Here is a 26,941-nt window from a genome sequence, read left to right on the forward strand (position 1 = left end):
GGAGGCTCTGGAGAACACTCTTAGCCCAGTAAATTGCCCTGAAAACAGGCTTTATGTGGTTCCGACCTTAAGGGGAAGAGTCATCCACTGGGCTCACACTAGCCAGCGGCATTGACCTTGGTGAGACGCTGCAGGAGGACCTGGGAGCGAGCCCGCCAGATGCTGCTGAGGAGGACACCGGCCCCGAATCACAAAGTGGGTCAGGGAGTTTGGCTCTCTACCAAACATATTCCACCCCGGGTGGAGTCAAAGAAGCTCGCTCCCAGGTTCGTTGGGCCCTCCCAGGTTCGTTGGGCGCTCCCAGGTTCGTTGGGACCTTCCCAATCACAAAGATCATCAACCCTGTCACCGTGAAGCTTAGGCTCCCAAGGTCGATGCGGGTCCACCCTGCTTTTCACGTAAGCCTATTCAAGCCAGCCCGGGAGTCCCCTCTGGTCCTGCCTTCCAGGCCCCCTCCTCCCCCTCGGCTTGTGGATGGGGACCCTGTCTTCTCTGTGAAGCGGCTGTCGTCGTCTCGTCGGAGGGGGAGGGGGTTTCAATCTCTGGTGGACTGGGAGGGCTATGACCTGAGGAACATTCATGGGTGCCGTCTGCGTTTATAGTGGATGATTCGCTCATTCGGGACTTCCACGTTGCGCATCCAGGGGCTCCAGGGCCGTCTGGGGCCAGCCGGGGTGAGGGGGTGAGGAGGAAGGGCACTGTCATGGGTGTGTGTTCATGGGTTTTTGTTTTCCCCCTGTTTCATACACACCTGCTCCTAAGAGCATCTTCACCACCTGTGCTTCGTTCACCCTAATTATCCCTTGCATTTAACCTCGTGTCATTCTTTCTCGTCGCCAGTTCGTTGTACCTTGTCGTCGCGTTCCAACATTTGTTATTTCCACGTCAAAGACTCACAGTAAGACTAGACCCTGTTCCGATTATTGACCTCACATTTTTGCCTCAGGTTTTTGGATACTGTTGCCTTTTTTGGATTGCCTGCCTGTGTACCGACCTCTGGCCGTATATTAAACCTCTCTTTTTTAGTAACTGTCCATTTGTTTTGGAGTCGTGCATTTTTGGGTCCTATCCTCTGTTCCGTTCATGACATCACACCTCACGTTGTCCAGCTGCCTTGTATCAACCGTCGAGACCTTCAAGTTCCTGGGAATTACAATCTCTCAGGACCTGAAGTGGGTGACCAACATCAACTCCGTCCTCAAAAAGGCCCAGCAGAGGATGTACTTCCTGCGGCTTCTGAGAAAGCACGGCCTGCCACCGGAGCTGCTGAGACAGTTCTACACAGCGGTCATCGAATCAGTCCTGTGTTCTTCCATCACAGTTTGGTTTGGTGCTGCTACAAAAAAGGACAAACTCCGACTGCAACGGACAATCAAAACTGCTGAAAGGATTGTCGGTACACCCCTACCCACCATTGAGGACTTGCACGCTGCCAGAACTAAGACAAGGGCGTGCAAAATCCTCTCGGACCGTCTGCACCCCGGTCACCAGCTCTTCCGGCTCCTTCCCTCAGGTAGGCACTACCGATTAACGCAAACTAGAACTAGTAGACATTCCAACAGCTTCTTCCCTCTTGCAATCAACTTCTTAAACACCTAACCTATAATTCCATTACAACAAGCTGGAAATTTTTTGACTTGAGTTCGTTGTCACATTTCTGTGGGGCCAATTATGTATTACTCGTGCACTCACTGTAGTTGTCTCGCCATGCTGCACTATTTGCATATACTGGCCACTCATGCCAGAGTAGCTTCTGCTCCATTTGCACACTGATTGAGGAGTATCTGTAACATTTGCACAACCAACATTGTCCCAGATGATCGCACTACTCGTCACTTTAAACCGCATACACTCCTTGAAGTCTCAGCGCCCTTTGCACAATGGTCATTGCACCGGACTATTCCAATATTAGTCATTCGAACTGCTCTAAGTGCTAGAGGACTCTGCATCTTTTTGCACAATTGTTTTTTGTCAATGTCTTTATGTCCCCAAAGTGTTCTGTAAATTGACTGACTGTTGTACTAGAGCGGCTCCAACTACCGGAGACAAATTCCTTGTGTGTTTTGGACATACTTGGCAAATAAAGATGATTCTGATTCTGATTAGGTTCTTAAAAGTCTCTCAGTGTTAAGCTAGATCATGTGAAAAGGTCCCACTAAACCCACTTCATCTGAGTTTACCAGATAACTAGTAGTAGTAGTTTACTTCTACTTTTTTAATGGGAGCCACCAGAATTCTGTTAAACTTGATTCTAAACTTTTTCGAGCGATTGGTAATATAAGCTATGAAGATATCTGTCAGGAAAGGTTCATGATTCTTCATCACGCCACTTGTAGAAATCAGATCTGTTACGGTCTTGGGTTAGAAAACCTGAACCCACCATAGTTTTCTTTATAATTAAAGAAGTGACACTTTGATGATGTGAATGATGTCGTCGTTGATGTCAACGATGTCTTTTGACACAGAATACCACCATGATGTTATGGCAAAGTTCCTGTTATACTCCTGCAAGGATTGAGCAGAAGCAAAAGGTGTTATAGAAATGGCAACACGATCAAGATGAGTTGCAATGGTGCATTTTCATACAAGTCTGGCTCTGTTTACAATGAACTGCGTCTGACAAGAGAACTCAGTGATGCAGTCATCATAGTTGATAAAGTTGAGTTTCACATCCACAAGATAATCCTTTGCAACATCAGCCTGTACTTTGTGTGAGTTGATCGACGATCAGAGAAAGCGATACCATGAGTACACAAAATTGAACACGTGTTGAATGTAACCTGTTTCTGATGTTCAGAGAACTTTTCCAGCATGGGTCAACCCCAGACCAGACGATCTATGTCATACAGGGTCTGACACCACCCTTAATGCAGCTTCTCATTGACTATGCATACACTGGCTCTGTGTCTGTGTCAGAGGATAACGTAAAGGACTTGTTGATAGCAGCAGATAAGTTCAACATAACAGGCATCATTCATACCTGCTGTGCATTTCTAACTGAGCAGCTCTGCCCAGAGAACTGCATCAGCATCTGGCAGTTCTCTAAGAATTGCCATGCCCCAGAGCTGCAGCTAAATGCCTACCAGTACATCTTATACCACTTTGAGGCTGTCACGAGCTCATTTGAGTTACAACAACTCTCCTTGCAGGACTTCTGCAAGATCTTGGACAGAGATGACCTGATTGTGAAGGAGAACACCGTTTACGAGGCCATCCTCCAATGGATCGCACATGCTCCTGGGGAGCGAGGTAAAAACATGCCGGTGCTCCTGGCCAAAGTAAGTCGACATCCATTTCTGGTTTTCAAAATAGTTGTAGAAAATAAGTGTTTCAGCACAGTGGTCTCCAATCACCGGGCCGCGGACCGATACCGGGCCGAGACTGAACAAAATATATTTTACCTGAAAGTATTTTTATATTAAGAATCAGGTGTTGTATGCCATTACAATTGATTCGCCCCTGAACTGAACAGCAGCTAATCACATCTACACATTCGGAACCAAAACAAGAGCAATTTGTTCTAAGCTGACGTGACATGTAGCAAACAATTGCAATTTACACTATTTGCTGCTGTAACTGAATCGTCTTTAGGTTTTTAGATTCAGGATCTTTTAGTTGCAAATATTTCTTTGTAATTTTGCAAATCTAGAAAAGCTCTATATATAACAGTTATTATTATTACTATTATTATAATTATTATTATTAGTAGTAGTAGGAGTAGTCGTAGTAGTAATAATAGTAGTAGTAGTAGTAGTAGTATCATTAGTAGTAGTAGTCAGGGGCGCATGGTAAGCAATTTGAGCATTTATTCCATATCCCCAATATCCAAATTAAGGTCCAAGTATTAGTATGTTCTTTGTCTTCATCAGTAAGACAATTCAGCTCTCTAGTCGGATATTGAATAAATGCTCAAAAGGCTTGCTAAGGGGTGTCGCACCCAATGAAAGGTTTCAAAACCCATACTTGCACATTACCCAGGTAATGTGTGAGATGAGAACAAACTACTTCTCTTCTCTTGCCTCGCCACCCAGTGTAGTGTATTACAGTGCAGGCAAACGACGCAGGACATGTCAATTGTTGATTTTAGTTTATGCCCCGGGCCGCTTCAACAACCGGCTGCAGGCTGCAAATGGCTATACTTTAGACACCTCTGCCTCTAGACATTCACAAAAGTAATCTGTGTGCCTTTCTCTTCCTGCCGCCGTCTAGGTCCGTCTAGCTCTGACCAGTCAGGAGTTCATCACCATCAGTGTGCTGACTAATGACCTTGTGCAGAACAGCAGAAAATGCCTGGAGATGGTCGCCTTTGCTGCCCGAGTTATGCGACAAATGAAAGCCTACTCTGTGTCTGGGTACTGCAATCTGGTGGCCCGCCCACGACTGCCTTCTGGCATCCTGCTGGCGATTGGCGGCTGGAGTGACGACAATCCTACGCACCTCATTGAGGCGTATGACGTGCAATCTGACTGTTGGGACTACCTGGTGGACCACATGCAGCACCCCCGAGCGTACTGCGGTGCTGTCTTTCTCAACAACTCCATCTACTGTGTCGGAGGATTTGATGGGGCCGAACACTACAACACCGTCAGCTGTTTTGACTTGAACGCACGCACTTGGCAGGAAGTGGCCCCCATGCACTCCCGTCGATGCTACGTGAGTGTGGCGGTGCTAAAGGGCTGCATCTACGCAATAGGAGGCTACGACGGGCGTGTGCGACTTAAGACGGCGGAGTGCTACACGCCCGAGACCAACCAGTGGACCCTTATCGCCAGCATGCAGGAACACAGGAGCAACGCCAGTTGCACAGTCCTCAATGACAAGGTAGGTGTAGAATGGAAATATTTGTTTTGTTTGTGGTTGTCAAGCTGGGCTGAGCTATAACTTTCTGCTTCCGCGTCAATGCAGTCAACAAAACAAACATGTGCTTTCACAAGTTGGTCTTCTACACGGAGGCAACCAATCAGAGGAAAGGGGGCGGTCTTAGCCAAATATGGACAAAGCAGATACAAAACTGGGCCAAACAGAAGTAGCTGTCAGAGGGGTCTTTTCTGGACACTAGTGTGACAAAACCAAGGTGTTTTTTTTAAATGAAATTGACACTATGATAGTAAGTCCATGTTAGGGAGTCACTCTATGGAGGTGTAAATAGCCAAAATACATGACCTTTAAATCATATTGCACATCCAGAGGAACACATGGTAGTTCTGAACTCAGAACGTTTAAGACCTCTTGCTTTCATTCACTCCATCATAATTTCCCCCTTTGGTTCCAGGTGTACATTTGCGGAGGTTTTAATGGAAATGAGTTCCTGCAAACAGCAGAGTATTACAGCCCAGAGACCAATGAATGGACAGTGATCGCCCCCATGAACAGCCGTCGCAGTGGCATTGGCGTCATTGGCTGTGCTGACTACGTTTACGCAGTAAGTGTAGTTTTATAAACTCTAGCTTCTCCCTTTTATTTTAAATCCATCCAAAATTCTTCGCTTTTCCCTCATGAAGGTCGGCGGATATGACGGTGATGACCGCCTGGCTAGCGCCGAAGCTTACAACCCACAAACCAACAACTGGATCTTGTTGCCCTCCATGCAGTGCCCCCGAAGCAACTTTGGCATTGAAGTGGTAGAGGATCGCCTCTTTGTTGCCGGTGGTTACAGCGGCGTCTCAACCACCAACCACGTGGAGTACTACGACCTCACCACTGGTCTGTGGTCTCCGGCCAGCGCCATGAGGATTTCCCGAAATGCCTTGACTTGCTGCGTGATATCCGGATTTCGCAACGTGACCCAATATGCAATGCTGCGGAAAAATTTACCCGAGCTCCTCTTGGAGGATGGTTTGGAAAGGGAGGATGACTTCTAGAGCCTGGAGAGGTGCAAACCTCAATGAAAACAGATTTATGGAAATGGAAACCAAAGAGAATAAAAAAAAATATCTCCAATTTCATTAATACATTTTCATATGGTTCAAATTCATCCATCCATCAATTTTCTCCACTGCTTATCCTCACTAGGGTCGCCGGCGTGTTGGAGCCTATCCCAGCTATCTTCGGGCGAGAGGCGGGGTACACCCTGAACTGGTCGCCAGCCAATCGCAGGGCACATATAAACAAACACACATTCGCACTCACATTCACACCTACGGCAATTTAGAGTCCTCAGTCAACCTACCACGCATGTTTTTGGGATGTGGGAGGAAACCGGAGTGCCTGGAGAAAACCCATGCAGGCACGGGCAGAACATGCAAACCCCACACAGGCGAGGACAGATTTGAACCCGGGTCCTCATAACTGTGAGGCGGTGGGCTAAACAGTCAGCCCGTCCACCGTGCCACTGATAAAAGACAGAATTACGTATTTATGTTCAAGAGCCAAAATAAGTAATTTAAACCCAGCATCCCCAGAGGCCCACACCGCAGATCCAGAAGGATAGGGGTTCAAGTACATGCAAGTGACCCTATGGTGTGCACAGGATTCTAAAATGAGAAGATATGATTTGGTCACATTACATTACATTTACATTACACATTATATTTCTGTATGACATTCTTTCCCAGGCAAACAAGAATCAAGCTTCAAGGTTCATCATTTTAATGAAAGGTGACCATTTTTTCTTAGTTATCCATTTGGTTATTACGTTTAGCAGAGATATTTTCTTGTGTTATATATGCTATGACAAGATTTTGCCATTGGTTAATGTTGATAGCTTGTTTATCTTTTCAGTGTAACAATATTGTTTATTTAGCGATTGCTAGAATTAAAAGTATTGCTTGAGCATGTTTATTTGGAAGATCTATACCTTTTAAATCACACAATAAACAAAGATTAGGAGAAATTGGAATCCTACAGTTCAAAACTGAGGAGAGTTTCTGTGTAACTAGTGACCAGAAGCACTGTACAGGCGTACAATGCCAAAGAGCATGAAAAAATAAGTGTCTGGAAAGTTTTCAGGACAATGAGTGCATATGTTTGATTTTGAATAGCCCATGTCATGCATACTATATTGCGTAATATGTGATCTATGGAGTACTTTCGACCGGATTAGCTGTAAATTACTGTTTTTTGACATTGAGAATGTATTTCTGCAGATTTGCAGAAATACATTCTCAATGTCTACTGACTACTGACAATGATTACTAGTTGTAATCATTGTCAGTAGACACTGAGAGGTCTTTTTCCCATTTTGCGATTGGTACGTATTGAATTAGTACTTAATTTAATTAATTTTTCTACTTTTGAAAATATGTTTTGCTTTGTGAGAGTAGTTCCATGATTTTATGAACCAATACAGGTAGTTCTAAAGTAATCACGTGTGTTGAGAATCTTTTTAGGATTGCTGTTCTTGTTTTATATTATTGAAGGAAGTTACCACCTCTAATTTGAAATTCTTGGAATAAGCTTTCACATGACTGCTTTATTTTTGAATAAGTGATGTAGGCAGTCAATGATATTTCATAGGTGCATCGCATTTGTGGCACATTCAAATTTGGTTAGACTACCAGTGGTCATTAAACGTGAAACAACTGAAACGTGCTTCCATGTGCTTCCCATGTGCTGCAGTAAAGGGGTATTTTGTTCATCTCAAAATCGGGATTGTGCCAGATTGGGGAGGAATATGGTGCTGACTGAGATTGTGTGGTTTCTAGACTTTTCCACCAAGCTGATAAAGTGGTGGCAATAATCGGATTGTAGCATTTGAGACTTGTGCTGATAAATGGGAGGTCTGAAAGTTTGGTGCTATTGCTGTCTGTCTGTTCTTGTTCCAGCCAAGATTGTTGTTCTATATTTGGATGCAACCATTTAATGAGGTACTGTATTTGGCTAGCTAAGTAAGTGTGTATGACATTGTCCCCCTTCTGTTTTACCTTTCTAAAGAGTAGATAGGCTAATTCTATTTTTCTTATTTTTAGAATGAAAATTTAACACGGCACAGTCTAGCATTTGGAACCATTTTAACTTGGGTTTGAATGGGATCATTGAAAATAAATAGTTAATTTGAGGTAGTGTTTTAATTTTTACCGTAGCTAACGCCCTAAAAGTGAGATGGGAAGGCTGTTCCAACGTTTTAAATCATCACAAATTTTTCCAGTCGAGGTACGTGATTTAAATGATTTAATTCTGTAAATTATGCTGAGATATGAATGCCTAGATATTTTATATTCCCTGTTGGAATAGGAAAATTTGGATTTTGGTCTACAGGATTCAATGAGTTAGTCATTTCAGGGATTATTGTTGATTTTGATCAATTGATAGCATATTCTGATAATTGCGAAAGTCTCAATGAGGTTAAAAACTATTTGAAGTGAGGACTTGGGTTTTTGTAAATAAAAAAGGATATCATCTGCGTCAAGATTGATTTTGTGTTCTGACACAGGAGTGCAGATACCTTTAATACTAGTGTTCTGCCGTATCGATAAATAGTGCAAATAGCAGGGGTGAGCGTGGACATCTTTGTCTAGTTCCTCTTTGTAAAGTGACCATTTGTGATGTGACCCCATTTGTGGTGACAGTTGCTTTGGGTGAATTGTATAACGTTGCGATCCAGTGAACATACGAATCACCGAAGCCATATTTGTGAAGTACTGCAAAAAGAATAGACCAGTTAAATTTGTCAAAAGCTTTTTTTACGTCAAGGGACAAGACACGCTGAGACATACTGATTAGGTTTAGGTTTATGGAGCTCTGTCCTTGAATAAAACCTGTTTGCTCACAATGTATTATCGGTGGGAGAATTTTTTCCAGTCTTGTTGGCTAAAGCCTTAAAATTATTTTAATTTCCGTATTAATGAGTGACAGCGGACAGTAATTAGCTGGATGAGTGGGGTCTTTCCCTGGTTTCAGTAGTAGTTTTATTGCGGCTGTGTTCATATGGCTTCTAATTAGGCCTTTATCTTTTATCTCTGTCACCGTTAGGGTTGAGCATCGAGAATCGAGAACCTATTGGAAACGGGACTAACATTCCGGTTCTCCCGGAATCATTAAAATAAAAAAAATTCGGTTCCCAGTTTTGATGCCTGCAGTCCGCCCAGCCCGAAGAAGAAGTGGCAAAAACATCTCGCGGTGTCACAGCTCAAGCATTTCTTCCATCGTTTGGCACACTGTTAAGGACGTAATAAAATGTCAATGTTCAACAGATCATGGAACCTTCAATCGTCCTTGCGCGTTTGTTTTCTTTGTCCAAAAAGAGAGGAAAAAATAAGACACCAGAGTACTGAGTGTCAGGGTTCATTCAATGAATTGTACACCAGAGTGCAGGTTCACTGAATGACACACCTCGTTTATTTGAGTTAACTCGTTTATTTGAGTTAACTCCGTTTTCGTTATGACTGTTCAGCAGAAGGTTTCGATATGACTGGGTAATACAGTAATACAGCTCTTACTACATTAATTTCACACATATATGCCAAATCACCTAAAGATCTTTTGCTCAATACTGTGATATTTCCCCATGTAGTGACATCTATTATATTATGACAAAATGGAAATACCCCCACATATTCAGTTTTGTTCTGGTTAATTCTGTCATGCTTTAAACAAGTGTAATTTCCTTCTGCATAATGGGCCATGAGTGGTACTGTACTTTTAGGTAATTTTGGCCACATTTTCTCATACTTTCATCATACATTTCCACTATGCTAGGTGGGTTGTTAAGTACTTGTACTACAGGAGGGTTTGGGACAGCCTTGGAACTTGATTGGTTGTTAGCGGTTTGTTCTTCCTCAAATACATTGATGTGGATAAGACCACGAGAATCTCTTCCAAAAACATCCGCTCCTATCACTAAATATGAATGTTGTGCTTGTCCAATTACCTGACCATTGATGCTTAGCATAATAGGATTTTGTGTTGAATCATAATTTCTTTGGAATTTTATTCTATCCATTATTGCATTATGGTTTTTCTGGCCCTTAATGCCTTTGTCCACCATTTTTTATGGGATCCACCTGCCGTTAAAATGGGTGGTTTGTCCCCATGTCTGACACCATGTGTGACTATATGGCAAATTCTGCGCGCATTGGGTCTGTACCGTCTGGTCGAAACAGAAGTAGATGGCTGTTCCTCTATACGAGCTGTTATAGCCTCCACAGTTAATCACTTTGCATAAGTCGAAAACATAAGCATTGTTTGTTCCTTTCTTCTGCGATTGGCTGGCAGCCAGTTGAGGGTGTACCCCGCCTCCTGCCCGATGATAGCTGGGATAGGTCGCAGGCGTGCTGCCTGCGACCCTAGTGAGGAGAAGCGGGCGTGTCATATCTGGCACGCAATTGTCGCAATACCAAGTCAGACTTCAGCAGACAGGCTCAAGCAGAATTAACATAACATGCCTACAACAAACTATTAATGTTCTTGTCTGGCATGTTCTTGTCTGGCAAGCCATACGTCAAACACCTTTGGGAAAAACCTTTAGGACATTGTGAGCCAGGCCCTCTCCCAGGTCCAACATCAATGACATCTGATCTATTATGACAAAATATGGTCTATATTCTTTTATTATATTATCCCATAGTTTCTGTGTGATTTTCATTACTTCAATAGTTCTTTGTTCTTGTGTGAGTTTTTCCAAATGTACCTAGTAGCTCTACTAGCCTCCCTTTTCTCTCAAGAACAAGATAACTGTGTGAATAGGTCTTTCTTTCTTCTATCGTCATCTGCCTCCATTTTAGTTTAACTGTGCCTTCTTCCATGTTCTTCAGAGACGGGGAGAAGCGTGAAGCAAATGCAGGTTCCTCTCTTGATTGTCTCTCTCTTTGCAAAGATTTCATTAAAATGACAAAAGACAAGATTGTTTCCTGATTTAATTCCAAAACAGACCCCATAGGGACAGGACTATGGACTCTTCATAGAAGATGTGGAGCTGCTCCACAAGGGATTTAGTCAATGATATTTCGTAGGTGCATCGCATTTGTGGCACATTCAAATTTGGTTAGACTACCAGTGGTCATTAAACGTGCAACAACTGAAATGTGCTTCCAATTTTCTGATTCAAATGTGGGTTTCATGGAGGAAAGATGATGTATTTCTTGACATTAAAGTAGCAGCGCTTTGATGATGCAGATGATGTCGCTGCTGATGGCAACCATGGCTTTTGACACAGAATGGCAGCATGATGTAATTCCAGGGCCCCCCCATCCCAACCCCCCACCCACCCTTTACCTGCCTGCCCCCTCCGCAGGTCCCCCATTGCTTTATGTTAATTCTGCTTAGACTCTGCAGATGCCAGAAGTGTTAAGAAATGGCAACAAATTCAAGATGAGTTATGATGGTAAAATTCCATACAAGTCTGGCTCCGTGTACAACGAACTTCGACTGACCGGTGGACTTAGCGATGCGGTACTCAAGGTTCACAATGTTGAGTTTCATATTCATAAGATTATCCTATGTAACTGCAGTCCGTACTTTGGGTGAGTAAATACATTGAATTACTTGTGTTGTGTGTGTGTATTTAGAGGTGGCAAAAGTACTCACTTCACAAGTAGAAGTATAGAAAAGACTCGTGTCAGTAGAAGTACTGATTCAACGCATTTACTTGAGTACAAAAGTGAAAATGATTTTTTAAAAATTGTTAATTGTATATTTACAGTAAAGAATCATTTATTTGGTAACTGTCACTGTGTAGAATTTTGTAAATTTTTGTGTTTGTTTATTTGTTACTGTAAATAATACATTCACAGCAAAAACAAACAAAAAAACTTTTAGTGTTACTTTTGTACTTTTAGTGTCTGCACTTTTTTACTTTTGTGTACACTATTGTGTACACATGTATAGCATGTATTAACATGTACAGTACATGTATACTTATTGATTTTATTGAACATATAAAAACAACAGTCTTTTATAATAATAAGTAAATTTGAAAGAAAGGGAAAGAACATCTATACAGTGGATACGGAAAGTACTCAGAGCCCCTTAAATTTTTCACTCGTTTTTATATTGCAGCCATTTGCTAAAACCACTTAAGTTAATTTGTTCTCCCACATTAATGTACACATAGCAGCCCATATTGACAGGAAAAAAAGGAATTGTTGAAATTTTTGCAGATTTATTAAAAAAGAAAAACTGAAATATCACACAGCCATAAGTATTCAGACCCTTTGCTCAGTATTTAGTAGAAGCACCCTTTTGAGCAAATACAGCCATGAGTCTTTTTGGGAATGATGCAACAGGTTTTTCACACCTGGATTTAGGAATCATCTTCCATTCCTCCTTGCAGATCCTTTCCAGTTCTGTCAGGTTGGATGGTGAGCGTTGGTGGGCAGCCATTTTCAGGTCTTTCCAGAGATGCTCAATTGGGTTTAAGTCAGGGCTCTGGCTGGGCCATTCAAAAACAGTCACAGAGTTGTTCTGAAGCCACTCCTTCTGTATTTTAGCTGTGTGCTTAGGGCCATTGTCTTTTTTTAAGGTGAACCTTCGGCCCAGTCTGAGGTTCTGATCACTCTGGAGAAGGTTTTCGTCCAGGATATCCCTGTACTTGGACGCATTCATCTTTTCTTTGATTGCAACCAGTCTCCCTGTCCCTGCAGCTGAAAAACACACTTGCGGCATGATGCTGCCAGCACCACTTCACTTCACTGTTGTGACTGTATTGGACAGGTGAAGAGCAGTGCCTGGTTTTCTCCACACATGCCACTTAGAATTAAGGCCAACAATTTCTATCTTGGTCTCATCAGACCAGAGAATCTTATGTCTCACCGTCTTGGAGTCCTTCAGGTGTTTTTTTTAGAAAACTCCATGCGGGCTTTCATGTGTCTTCCACTGAGGAGGGGGTTCCGTCGGGCCACTCTGCCATAAAGCAACAACTGGTGGAGTGCTGCAGTGATGGTTGACTTTCTAGGACTTTCTCCCATCTCCCGACTGCATCTCTGGAGCTCAGCCACAGTGATCTTTGGGTTCTTCTTTACCTCTCTCACCAAGGCTCTTCTCCCCCGATTACTCAGTTTGGCCGGATTGGCCAGCTCTAGGACGGGTTCTGATCGTCCCAAGGGTCATCCATTTCAGGATTATGGAGGGCACTGTGCTCTTAGGACCCTTAAGTGCAGAATAATCTTTTTGTAACCTTGGCCAGATCTGTGCCTTGCCACAATTCTGTCTCAGAGCTCTTCAGGAAGTTCCTTTGACCTCATGATTCTCATTTGCTCTGACTTGCACTGTGAGCTGTAAGGCCTTCTATAGACAGGGGTGTGCCTTTCTAATCAAGTCCAATCAATATAATCAAACACAGCTGGACTCCAATGAAGGTGTAGAACCATCTCAAGGATGATCAGAAGAAATGGACAGCACCTGAGTTAAATATATGAATGTCACAGCAACGGGTCTGAATACTTATGGCTGTGTGACATTTCAGTTTTTCTTTTTTAATCAATCAGCAAAAATTTCAACAATTAAGTTTTTTTTCTGTCAATATAGGGAGCTGTGTGTACATTAATGAGGAAACAGATGAACCTAAATTATTGTAACAAATGGCTGCAATATAACAAAGAGTGAAAAATTTAAGGAGGTCTGAAAATTTTCCGTACCCACTGTAGATGTCTTTGTTCAGCACAGTTTATATGTTCAAAAGGTAGTAAGAAGTAAAACAAAAAACTGTCCAGTCGTACCCCTTGTTGTCTGTACATTTTTACTCATCATGTTAGTACTCAATTGTTTCATATACTGTAGTGTATAACAAAAGAAAATAAAAAACAACATGCCCCTCTATCATTTAACCCTTGTACTCCTACATACACATTTATACATGCATACATTTTCATTCCACTTAAACTAACACATTCACAAGTTCTGACATTTCTGCAGTTTCTCATATTTATGCCTGAGTTATATATTTTTTATAACTATATTTTTAAACATCTTTTTGAACACAGGGAGTGATTCACAGTTTTTAAATTCTGTTTCATAATTGTTCCGTAGATTAACGCCTCTCACCGAGACACACTTATGAAATATTGGCTGGTTGGTGGAAGGCTACGCTTAGGGGAGCATTAAGTGGGAGTGATTTTGTGTGTGTGTTCTCGTGGTGTAAAGTGTCTCTGTGTTTAAATGTTTTAGATGCATCTTTAATGATTATTTTGTATGCTGGTTATTGTATGTGTTGAAAGGACCACCTCAGAAATTAGATGATGCATCTAAAGGGGCTATGCTTGAAATAAACAAACAAACAAAAACTTTTCAACTTAAACGTGTTTTAAACACGAGTTGAATCAGTACTTCTCCTTCTGTCAAAATATCTGTACTTATGCCTGTTACACGCTCCTCCATGTCTCTGTAGTTCCATTTTTTTTTCTTTTACAAGTTTCTCACAAAATTGAGTATGCCCCTCACATATTTGCAACATATACATTGTTTTCATTCAGCAACACTGAAGAAATTATACTTTGCTATGATGTAAAGTGGCGGCACGGTGGACTACTGGTTCGAGCGTCTGCCTCACAGTTCTGAGGACCGGGGTTCAATCCCCGGCCCCGCCTGTGTGGAGTTTGTCTCTAAATTGCCCGTAGGTGTGAATGTGAGTGCGAATTGTTGTTTGTTTGTATGTGCCCTGCGATTGCCTAGCAACCAGTTCAGGGTGTACCCCGCCTCCTGGCCGATGATAGCTGGGATAGGCTCCAGCACTCCCGCGACCCTTGTGAGGATAAGCGGCTCAGAAAATGGATGGATGGATGGATGATGTAAAGTAGTCAGTGTACAGCCTGTATAACACTGTACATTTACTATCCCCTCCAAATATGCCAACACACAGCCATTATGTCTAAGATGATGGCAACAAAAGTGAGTAAACTCTGGTGAAAATAGTGAAAAAGAATGGGATGGGTGTACTCGCTTTTGGGAGATACTACACCCCAAGATCTCAATCAATCAATGAAGAACTGCAATTGACTACAATTTTTTTAACATGTCGTCATTCGCGTATATTGGAAAACGTAACGACCCCATTTCGACCAAGTAAGGTGTAGAAAGTAGAGATATCGGTTTTCAAATGTCAGGGGTAAAAGTACAAAGTCATCAAAAAAATAAATATACAAGCACAGACACCTACCATTGTCTTTATTCTGGTGTTCAGGGCCCTCTTTCTACGATGGTCCACCCCAAACCAGAGGGTCTACCTCATACAAGGTGTTACACCTCACATAATGCAGCTTTTCATTGAGTTTGCATACACCAACTTCGTGTTGGTGACGGAGGACAACGTCAAGGACTTGTTGATCGCTGCCGACAAATTCAACATGACGGCCATCATCCAATCCTGCTGTGTGTTCCTGGCAGAGCAGCTTTGTCCGGAGAACTGCATCGGCATCTGGCAGTTCAGCAAAAACTGCCACACACCGGAGCTGCAGATCAGCGCCTACCAGTACATTCTTTACCACTTTGAGGACGTCGCAGCCTCAGAGGAGTTGCCGCAATTCACCATGCAGGAGTTCTGCGAAATTCTGGACAGAGACGACCTGATTGTGAAGAAGGAGAACACGGTTTACGAGGCCATTCTGCACTGGATTGCACATGCGCCGAGGGAGCGAGGCAGAAACTTGGCAATGCTCCTGGCGAAAGTAAGTCAACAACCTTGGAAGTTGTTGAGGCAGCTAGAAATATAGCATTCCTGGATCAATTGTCTGTAGATTCTCAGTCTTCTGGGCAATGGCAATCTGTAAAAGTTAAATCGAGGCAAGTAAAACTCTTCTTGGTTGAAGATGTTTCAGCTTTAATTGTAAGGGCCTTTTCAGTTCTAAATTTTAGCTGTCTGGTTAATGTGTGTGTACCTTGCAGGTGATCATATGAGGATTGTTGCCAGGCGTGGCATGTGAATGACCATTTTGCATAACAACCAGGCGTTCACCTGCCTGGTGGCAAAATGGCTAGTTAGTGGCCACTTATCCCAAAGAGTGAGACAATCTTTGAGGCAGAGCTATTAGGAGACTGTTATAATTCTGGTCTTTGTCCAGAATTCTGGTTTGAAAGAAGTGTGAAACAAGCCATATACAGTATCATACTAGAAAGGTCCTCTCTAAACAGTAGTATTATGCCATCACTTACATCTGCTGACTGCAATGTCCTGACATCTCGATTAAATTTTGTGGACACATTTGTGGATCAATAATCCACAAATGTGAGGCCTTTGGTCGGTAAAGCCATGTTTCCACGAATAGGGTCAATTTACATTCTGTATTAAAAACTATGGATCAGGCTTGCATTTGTACCACACTGGCAGTATCTACAGTGCTGGACGATATTTTTGGGGATTCCCTACGTTGGAGACAAATAAAAATATGTATCATACCGAACAAAACAAAAAAATACGGCTTGGTGGAAACAAGGCAAACCTGCACCTAGCTGGTATTTAGAATCTGAGAACCATTTGAGAATCTGAGAACCATCGCGTATCTCAAACTGCAGTGCCCGGAACCACATGGGTCAAGGAGCTGCAGCTTGGGGTCCGTAAAATAGCCTAGGGCCAATGAAAACCTCTGATATAACTGACATAGCATACACCTGGCTTCATTGCATGCTCGCAGCATTTCTAGCAAGCAATGGTGGATACATTTTCAACTTAATTAAGGTCATGAATATTTACAGTAGGTTCAAACACAAGTTCAAACATTATGGGTACACATACTTCTGATTCATTGGCATTAGGATTTACAGGGTGTCCTTGGAAAAATTATTCCCCTGTAAGAAGTACCTGGATCCAAAATGTTTGACAAACAGTGATCTAGTAAGTACAAGCAGGGGTGAATGAGGTCTGAAAGCTCAGGGACAATAGGGGTCTCTTAATATCTTAAATATCAGTCTGTCCACTGTGTAGGTCCGTCTCGCTCTGACCAGTGAGGAGTTCATCACCATCAATGTGTTGTCCAATCAGCTGGTGCAGAGCAACAACAAGTGCCTGGACATGGTTGCCTTTGCCACTCGAGTGATTCATCACATGGTGGCAAACTCAGTGTCTGCGTACTGCAACCTGGTGGCCCGTCCTCGCTTGCCTTCCGCCATTCTTCTGGCAATCGGAGGCTGGAGCGGTGCCAACCCGACACAGTGCATTGAGGCATACGACGTGCATGCTAACTGCTGGGTCAGTTTTATCGAGGAGATGGAACAACCGCGGGCTTACTGTGGTGCCGCCTTTCTCAACGACGCTGTCTACTGCCTCGGCGGATTTGACGGCGCAGAACACTACAACACCGTCAGCCGCTTTGACCTGAACGCACGCACCTGGCAGGAAGTGGCACCCATGCACTCCCGTCGATGCTACGTGAGCGTCACGGTGCTAAATGGATGCATCTACGCACTGGGAGGCTACGATGGGCGCGTGAGACTAAAGACGGCTGAGTTCTACACGCCTGAGACCAACCAGTGGACTCTTATCGCCAGCATGCATGAACTGAGGAGCGATGCCAGCTGCACCACCCTCAATGACAAGGTAGGTGTCATTAAAGCATCTGTCATGTAGGCTTACTTGCATTCACAAGACCATCCGTTGGATTCCAGATATATATTTGCGGTGGTTTTAATGGAAACGAGCCCTTGCAAACGGCAGAATACTATAGCCCTGACACTAACGAGTGGACCATGATGACGCCGATGAGCAGCCGTCGCAGTGGCATCGGAGTCATTGGGTTCGCAGACCACGTTTATGCAGTAAGTGAAGCATAACAATGACAATGACAGACCTAGGATACAATGGAGAAACTCATAGTTGATAGGAAATTTTTTGGTATAACCCTGGCGGAACTAGGGGAGGTTGTTGGAGACAGGGAAGTCTGGACCAAGAAGAGTCCAGTTGCCTTTATTCAACAAGCAAGAAAGGTTTTTCTATAATGCCATCATCCATTAGTGTGCCCCTATCAACAGCCAGGGCAGTGAGGCATGCCAGTTTTTGCGGATGATGTGGTCCTGACAGCCTCACCAGGCTGGGACCTTCAGAGAATGAAGATACAAACTGAGGCCAATGTTCTTAGGGTAAATTTAGTAGAGAAACACTACCTCAGGTGGACTAGTTTCAGTATCTCAGGGTCATATTCACAAGTTGGGTAAGGATTGATACATACGTAAGCAAAAGGACAACAATGACAACTCTAGGGGAACACATTGGCAAGGTAAGTTTTCCATTTCAAATTCATGTTGCTCTTTATTATTAAAGGCTTTTGATTTAGGTATATGTGATTTACTGCATATTTATTGTGTGTCTCTAGATCTAATGAAAATGAAATCAATAATTTTTATTATTTTAACAGATTGACGTATCCGTTAAAGTGCTCTGTCAGTTGTGTTCTGAGACCGTGAATTATGCTAGCAGAGGTGTCCGGACGGTAGAAGAACTTTTTTTTTTTTTTTTATTATTTTGAGATGTCTAAAATATTTCTAAAAAGTAAGATATCATAACCACTATTTAAAGAAATTAGACCGAACAGGATTAATCTGAAGTTTGTATGCAAATTAAAAAAAAATGTCATGCCAAAAGGGGGACGCACCTGCCTTGTAAACTCCCCCACACACACTTCCTGTGCGTATTAATCGCTTTGCGATTGATTTTCAGAGTTTTTCCTTCTTTCCCATTCTCAGGCTTATCTATATCCAGGGGTGGCTCAGACATCTGTTTTGAATCCTGAGCATTTCCACCTAGTGGACAGACCTTAGGGAAAATCCAGGGCACACTGGGGAGACTCTGAAAACCTGGCCTCAGACAGTGGGTCTCATTCACTTTGTGTACACAGATTTGTGCTTAATTCTTGCGTACACACGTTTGACGCTTAAATCTGGGATTCATCAATATGTTTGCACTTGTTTTTGTTCGTACTCCGAAAAACATTTTAATCCTCAGATCATGTGTACACACAAACAATCCAGCATCATCTTTCGAAAAAATTTCAAACACACATCTTTAACACAAGGTGCAAAACGTATTGGAAATACAGTCATTGATAAAGAGAATAATAACTAATGATAATAAATCCAACCAGGAATTTGCTCATGAGTTAGCTAATGTCCTGAATAACCGTAAAAAGGACCCTTCTCAACACTTTTACCATCATTCCCTTCAAGTGCTTGTACAGTATGTGCATTAATGTGTGCCCCACACTACAGCTGTCTGAATGTCGCCCGACTCAATGAGCAGGAAATGTGATTGTATCACATGTGTTTGTATCACATTTCCTAGGTTTTCCAAGGATGCAGTATTCTTTGTAATCCCTATGATCATCTGATTTATCTATTTTTCTGTGATTCTGAATGTGCAAATGTGATTGATCACACCGCTGCTGGCGTGGTTGAATTGCGACGTACTCCGATCGGCATATGGCTCATACATTTTCTGTCGATTCCAATGCTAATTTCATTAATTTTATCAACTACAAATGCATCTTTACTGTACTGTATGTGTTCCTTACTGTGTACTTGCAGTGTTTGTTCATTCTCGGTGCATACATTTATTTTTATTTTTTTGCCACATTCTCTAATTTAACTTGAATTGAAAATGATGAACATGAGTATTTTATATTGTAAGTTTCTGTGTTTAGCAAGCTTGTCGATGATATTGACTTTTTGAAAATAGGACTATGAAAGTTATTAAAGTTTTGGAGCCATAATTGCATTGGCTGAGATCCATCAGCTGGACACCCTTTTACAGATAACTAACTTTTAACTACAGCTTGAAACCCGACTTGAAAACCAGAGCCTGACTTGAAACATTCATTTCAAATCACAACCGTTGTTTAGAACCCTAACCCAGGCTTGAAATGCTAATTTTAAGCCCTAACTCAAAACCATAACCCTGACTTTATCTTAACATATACCACATCAGACTGTTAACTCCACATTGTACAGTCTTGTCTGTTCATTATGCTTTTTACTCTTGAAGGTTGGTGGCTACGATGGTCAAACACGTCTGACTAGTACCGAGGCTTACAACCCGCAGACCAACAACTGGATCATTTTGGCCCCCATGGACTGCCCCCGGAGCAACTTTGGCATCGAGGTCATCGAGGACCGCCTCTTTGTGGCCGGGGGTTTCAATGGAGTCTCCACCACCAAGCTGGTAGAATACTACGACCTCACCACGGGTCTGTGGTCTCCGGCCTGTGACATGCTGATCTCACGAAGTGCATTGACTTGCTGTGTGATGTCGGGATTCTACAACATGGCGCACTATGCCATGCTGCGGAATGATCTACCGCTGCTATTTCTTGAGGATGACATCGACACGGAGGACGACGTCTAGGCCCTTAATAAACCCAGAAACAAACTGGAAATTTACACTTGAAAAACCCTTAAATAAATTTAAAGTTGACCCTGGAAAAAAACTGAAATAAACTGAAAATGGCCTCCATAAGAATGGAAGTGGTAAAAAAACAATTTAAAAAAAAATGTATTCATGTTTTTATAGCGTATATTGGGTTTTGGAGAAAAGCGTAGTTAATCTGAAAAAGGAATACGGTGTAATTCGACATACGTCGACGGTTACAATCAAACTATCTTTGTCTCGTATAGAGGATCACATCTCTTTATATTCGTACATTTTAGGAAAAAGCGACGAAAAACCTTGATCAATCACGGTATTTTAGAAGGCTTGCTACATGGATTAAAATAGTTCTCGATTAACAGCGGTTTTACTATTTCACTCAAACACAACAAGCACAACAGGAAGTGGAATTTTAGAGAAAATGTAATTAAATCTACAAGAGGAAACTACAGAGGGAACAATGAAGATGGACTTTACTACAAAACGATAGATAAACATTTGTAAAGAAGGTTGAACTCGAGATGTAAGTGTGGGATGAAGATGTCCGATGAGAGATGTGAGAGCTGGGAATTTCTGTGATCATTAGTATAAGCCCAATTATAATTATGCACCAATTTGTACTTGGTAATCAGCAAGTTGTACTCACGTTGCGAAGAACAAAATTTAGGCAGGCGGGTCGATCCTCCCGATGGCTGGGTAAGGGCGCCGACAGGTTGGTGTGAAGAAAAAGAAGAAAAAAAAAAAAGCCAGTGGTCATAGCATTTGAGTGACATTGTTCGTCACGTGCTCAGAGAAAACTGCCTGCAAATCCTTTCTGCCAGATTCCTCTTGGTGGTGCCTCACCCACACACAGAAGTGTAGTTTGGGGAGCTGGCAGAATAACTGCGGTCAGCAATCTTTGGCGCGGCAAGGAAGGTTCGGCTGGGCCTAGCCCTTTTGGCACGCCTCCCCCACCTCGTGGGGATTGGGGCTTCTTGGATGGGAGCCAGCGTCTTCAGCAGAGCAGGAGAACAAGAAGCAAAGAAAAAAAAGGCCCCGGTCTTTTGTACTAAGGAAAAAAGAGTTGCCCCCAAAGCCAAGAGCTCGAAGGAAAAAAACACACCTCTGATATTGAACTTCACTCTAGAATTTTCTGTGGGGCTAAAACCAGTGGATCTAAAATAAATCAATTCCCAGCGTTTGCATTGTCTCACACCGTGGTTAATCTATGTGTTAAGTGTTTCAACCTTATTTGGTGGCTAATGACACTTAATGTCCATTAACATCTCCGTGTTGTCTGAGGTAAAACCAATTAACTTATTCGGTTGATAAACAGATTTGGCCGGGAGACCTGAAAGAAACAGTCATTAGTGACATTGGTATGATATACACAGGGAGCATTGATGCAAAGTTCGTAAAATATCACAACAGACATTTAAATTCGGTGAAAACTGTGGGTAATAATTCCCAGCTTGCAGTAACTTTTAGACCCCAGCTGGCGTTTCCCGTGCTCCACCAATGATCCCAGAGCATCCAGTGGGACATTAAAAATGTCCTAAATCGGTTGTAATTCCTCTGGATGAGTTCCTGTGAAGATCTGTGAGTAATAGTTCAATTTGTGGTCTGTCTAACTAATAAATCCATTGTTTTCCATGTGTCTCAAACTGACATTTGAAAAGAGGATTTCCCAAATTCTTGGTCATTAAATCAGTCCGCAGAAAAAGGTCTTTGTTGGAGAAACCATTCAAAATGGCTGGGGAGGACTGTTAATTAGTTTATGGTCCCGGTGGGAAGTGCCCGGAACAGCTCACCAGGGAGGCGTCCAGGAGGCATCTTAATCAGATGCCTGAGCCATCTCAACTGGCAACTCAATGTAGAGGAACAGAGGCTCTACTCTGAGACCCTCCCGGATGACTGAACCTATCTCTAAGGGAGAACCCGGACACCCTGCGGAGGAAACAAATTTCGGCTGCTTGTATCCAGGATCTCCCATGCTCCCTCAAGGACTCTGCCGAGGGTATAGACCTGGTCCACTGTTCCACGTCCAGGATGAAAACCACACTGCTCCTCCTGAATCCGAAATTCGACTTCCCGACTGACCCTCATCTCCAGCACACATGAATAGCCCTTACCAGGGAGGCTGAGGAGTGTGATGTCCCTGTAGTTGGAACACACCCTAAGGTCCCCATTCCTAAAAAGGAGGACCACCACCCCAATCTGCCAATCCAGAGGCACTCTCCCCGATGTCCATGCAATGTTGCAGAGACGTGTAAACCAGGACAGCCCCACAACATCCAGAACCTTTTGGAACTCCAGGCAAATCTCATCCACCCCCGCTCCCTTGCCACCGAGGAGCTTTTTAACCACTTCAGTAACTTCAGATAGGAGAGCCAGCCTCAGAGATCCCAGACTCTGCTTCCTCATGGGAAGACAAGATGATGGAATTGAGGTCTTCGAAGTATTCTCCCCACCGACTCACAACATCTCGAGTGGAGGTAAGCAGTGCCACATCCCCATTATACACAGTGTTGATGGTGTACTGCTTCCCCCTCCTGAGATGCCGGATGGTAGACCAGAATTTCCTTGAGGTATCTGGAAGTCGTTCTCCATGGCCTCACCGAACTCCTCCCACCCCCGAGTTTTTGCCTCAGGGACCACCAAAACTGCATTCCACTTGCCCAGCGGTACCCATCAGCTGTCCCAGGAGTCCCACAAGCCAAAAAGGCCCAATAGGACTCCTTCTTCAGATTGATGGCATCCCTCACTGCTGGTGTCCACCAACGGGTTTGGGGGTTTGCAGCACGACAGGCACCGTCCACCTTCTGGCCACAACCTTTGTTTTAAACCCTAACCTTTATTTGAACCACTATGTTCAGGGCTTGAAACCCGAATTCAATTACCCAAACTCAGGTTTAAAACCTAAATCATCCTTGAAATGCTCATTTGGCTTGAAACTCCATCCTCCATCCGAAAAAGCCTTTGCTTGTGCTAAAAACTTTGGTAACCTGCACTTCCACAGTGGAAACCTTGAATATTATGAAGAACTTTAAAGACCTCCAGAACGTAAATCTGTGTTTTGTTTCTAAACACATTTAATATGTTTGAAGATAAGTGATGAAAACCTGTGCAAAGACTGAGAACAAGATAGGACTGAATTGTTGAGATAGGGCTTTTCACCTTCTAAATTTTCCCAATTTTGTGGGCAGGGCTAAAAAGTATCCTTGTGACACGACGTTGCAGCAAGCACCCTTATTCAATGCAGTGGACAATCAGCAGAATTGCCACATCTTTGTGAGAACCCCAGTTCTGTCAGTTTAGCGTGCAATTGGCCATGAAACTTTGCCCACAACTTAAAAAAAACACACATCTTTCATGAAGCATAATGTGTTTTGTGTTTGGCACATTGTGTTGCAACGCAGTGGGATTTTCAGCGACACGAAAGTGTCTGGAAGCTGAAGAATGTCTCAATCCTTGACCATTTTTAAGCTTGATTTCACATACTTTGTGATTTTATTGTATTTGTATCCATTCATTCATTGTCTGGCTTGTTACAAGACTGCTGTGATGTGTTACATTTAGAAGACTTTTTTGTTGTCTTTTTGAGGGTCTTTAAGATGACAATGATACTGGACAGTATGTACAACCCCAATTCCAATGAAGTTGGGAAGTTGTGTTAAACATAAATACAAACAGAATACAATGTTTTGAAATCATGTTCAACCTATATTTCATTGCATAAACTACAAAGACAGATATTTAATGTTCAAACTGATAAACTTGATTGTTTTTAGCAAATAATCATTAACTTAGATCATCATAATCATTTTATGGCTGCAACACGTTCCAAAAAAGCTGGGACAGGTGGCGAAAAAGACTGAGAAAGTTGAGGAATTTTCATCAAACACCTGTTTGGGACATCGCACATTTGAACAGGATAATTGGGAACAGGTGGGTGCCATGATTGGGTACAAAAGGAGCTTCCCTGAATTGCTCAGTCATTCACAAGCAAAGATGGGGCAAGGTTCACCTCATTGTGAACAATTTGTGAGAAAAATTTAAGGACAATGTTCCTCAACATACAATCGCAAGGAATTTACGGATTTCATCATATACGGTGCATAATATCATCAAAAGGTTCAGAGAATCTGGACAAATCACTGCATGTAAGCGGCAAGGCCGAAAACCAACATTGAATGCCTGTGACCTTCAATCCTTCAGGCGGCACTGCATCAAAAACCAACATAATCGTGTAAAGGATATCACCACAAGGGCTCAGGAACACTTCAGAAAACCAATGTCAGTAAAAATGTCGGCGCTACATCCGTGCAACTTGAAACTCTACTAAGCAAAGCAAAAGCCATTTATCAACAACACCCACAAACGCCGCCGGCTTCTCTGGGCCCGAGCTCATCTAAGATGGACTGAGCCAAAGTGGAAAAGTGTTCTGCAGTCCGACGAGTCCACATTTCAAATTGTTTTTGGAAATTGTGGATGTCGTGTTCTCCGGGCCAAAGAGGAAAAGGACCATCCGGACTGTTATGGACACAAAGTTCAAAAGCCAGCATCTGTGATGGTATGAGGCAGTGTTAGTGCCAATGGCATGGGTAATTTATACATCTGTGAAGACACCATTAATGCTGAAAGGTACATACAGGTTTTGGAGAAACATATGCTGCCATCCAAGCAATGTCTTTTTCATGGACACCCCTGCTAATTTCAGCAAGACAATGCCAAACCACATTCTGCACGTATAACAACAGTGTGGCTTCATAGTAAAAGAGTCCGGGTACTAGACTGGCCTCCATGCAGTCCAGACCTGTCTCCCATTGAAAATGTGTGGCGCATTATGAAGCGTAAAACACGACAGCGGAGACCCCACATTGTTGAACAGCTGAAGCTGTACATCAAGCAAGAATGGGAAAGAATTCCACCTCCAAAGCTTCAACAATTTGTGTCCGAACATGTTGCAGCCATAAAATTCTAAGTTAATGATTATTTGCTAAAAACAATAAAGTTTATCAGTTTGAACATTAAATATATTGTCTATGTAGTGTATTCAATTAAATATAGGTTGAACATGATTTGCAAATCATTGTATTGTTTTTATTTATGTTTAACATGACATCCCAACTTCATTGGAATTGGGGGTTGTATAATGTTTATTTAAAACCATACAAAATTAAACATTTTGTAGTGGAAGCTATTGTTATTTTTATTGTGATGACTGAAAAAAAAAAAAAAATTTTAAACCTTAACACTTGAAAACCCAAACCCTGTCTTGAAACGCTAATTTGAAATCCTAACACTTGTCACAATTTCGTATCTAAGTTTGAAACCCAACCATGAGACCTTAAAGCCTGGGTTAATGTCTAAAACCCTAATTAGTAACACTAACCCTATCTTGCATGCCTAACCCTGGCTTGATACCCTACTTTGAAACCCTTACTTAAATCTTATTGAGATTGAAACCCTAACTTGACAGCTAAGATAAAAAAAATCTTTGAGCACACTAATAAATCAGGAAAATTTCTCGCAAACCAACTTCAACGTAACAAAGAAAAAACACTAGTTACAACCATACAAGATTCAGATGGCAAACTTACTAAATCACCACAGCATATATATATATATATATATATATATATATATATACATATACAGGACCAGAGTGTGAGTGAGGAGATACCCAAGCAATTCGCATTTTCATGAGTTATTTCTTGCAATCAATGAGTGGCCCCAAACCAGCGAAAAGGTCCCAGGGGTGTGTGCCTGCGGACACATGCAAGTGAATTGACACCGTTTTGCATGCACAATGACTGACAGAAGTGTCCTTTAATTGCTGTGCCTGCACCGCGGAGGCTGAGGACCCCACCCAATCAATTCAGAGGCGGGGTATGGCCCAGGAGTCCACCCGAGAGCAGCCCGGCGGACGGGACATGTCCCACACCGAGGCGCCACAACAAACGGCCATTCGGAGGAGGCCGAAGGGACCCAATGCCAGCCCCCTAGCCAACAGGCACCAGCTGGCACAGCCCCTGCACCCACGTAACATGGGCAAGTCCACCATCAATGCTCTCCGGGAGGTCATTCCAGCGGTCCGCCCCTGAGATCAGGAAGGAGTAAAGAAAGCAAACACAGGGTCAAGAGAAGAGACCCACTCCACGGAGTGAACATGCTTGCAGTGAGCTTAGCTACCGAACATCCTTCCGCGTCCCCTGACGTCCAACTCGGCTCTCGCCATCCAGCGTGACTTTTCTGCATCGCTGACACCAGACCCCGCTGCTCACTCCTTACTGTTATTGTCATCAGATTAGTGGAAAGGTTCTGAATGTCTTGCTATATAAGTTTAATGTATTATTATTATCATGAAATAAAAAGCTTTAATTGCATTAGACACAGAGGGAATGATATGTATGTGTACGTATATACATATATTGTTAATTTACATTTATTTTAAATATGTGTGCTTGTTGCTAACTCACCATTAGCTGTTAGCTTGAAGAAACAGCTGCTAGTGAAAGCTATCCCCGCGAGGATGTCAGGACTTGCGGTTAAAATCACTCATGAGTACGTTCACAATGTAGTACGCCGTTCCTTGCACACACGAATCACTCATCGTACTAGTACATCGCTCCTTAGCGGATCACAAAGAAGTTCAATGACCGAATCACTCGTGTCTAACAGATCGCGAATGATAAGTTCAACGAACGAATCACTATTCAGTTCTTAAGATCCTCAGTACAC

General features: G+C 42.7%; 2 protein-coding genes across 2 annotated transcripts; both read left to right on the top strand.

Moving 5' to 3' along the window:
• The first annotated feature begins 2,547 nt into the window (after positions 1 to 2,547).
• On the top strand, positions 2,548 to 5,861 carry LOC133411786 (kelch-like protein 10). Its single transcript, XM_061694474.1, has 5 exons — positions 2,548 to 2,711; positions 2,798 to 3,278; positions 4,210 to 4,821; positions 5,273 to 5,422; positions 5,502 to 5,861. Exons 1-5 carry the CDS (start codon positions 2,560 to 2,562, stop codon positions 5,859 to 5,861), a joined length of 1,755 nt encoding a protein of 584 aa, XP_061550458.1. The 5' UTR covers positions 2,548 to 2,559.
• Positions 5,862 to 11,154: 5,293 nt separating this feature from the next.
• On the top strand, positions 11,155 to 20,197 carry LOC133411788 (kelch-like protein 10). The gene is made up of 5 exons (XM_061694475.1): positions 11,155 to 11,399; positions 15,053 to 15,536; positions 16,790 to 17,401; positions 17,470 to 17,619; positions 19,838 to 20,197. The coding sequence occupies exons 1-5, from the start codon at positions 11,212 to 11,214 to the stop codon at positions 20,195 to 20,197; spliced, it is 1,794 nt and encodes a 597-aa protein (XP_061550459.1). The 5' UTR covers positions 11,155 to 11,211.
• Positions 20,198 to 26,941: the final 6,744 nt, after the last annotated feature.

Source organism: Phycodurus eques, chromosome 13 (assembly GCF_024500275.1).
Source record: "Phycodurus eques isolate BA_2022a chromosome 13, UOR_Pequ_1.1, whole genome shotgun sequence".
Taxonomy (NCBI): Eukaryota; Metazoa; Chordata; class Actinopteri; order Syngnathiformes; family Syngnathidae; genus Phycodurus; species Phycodurus eques.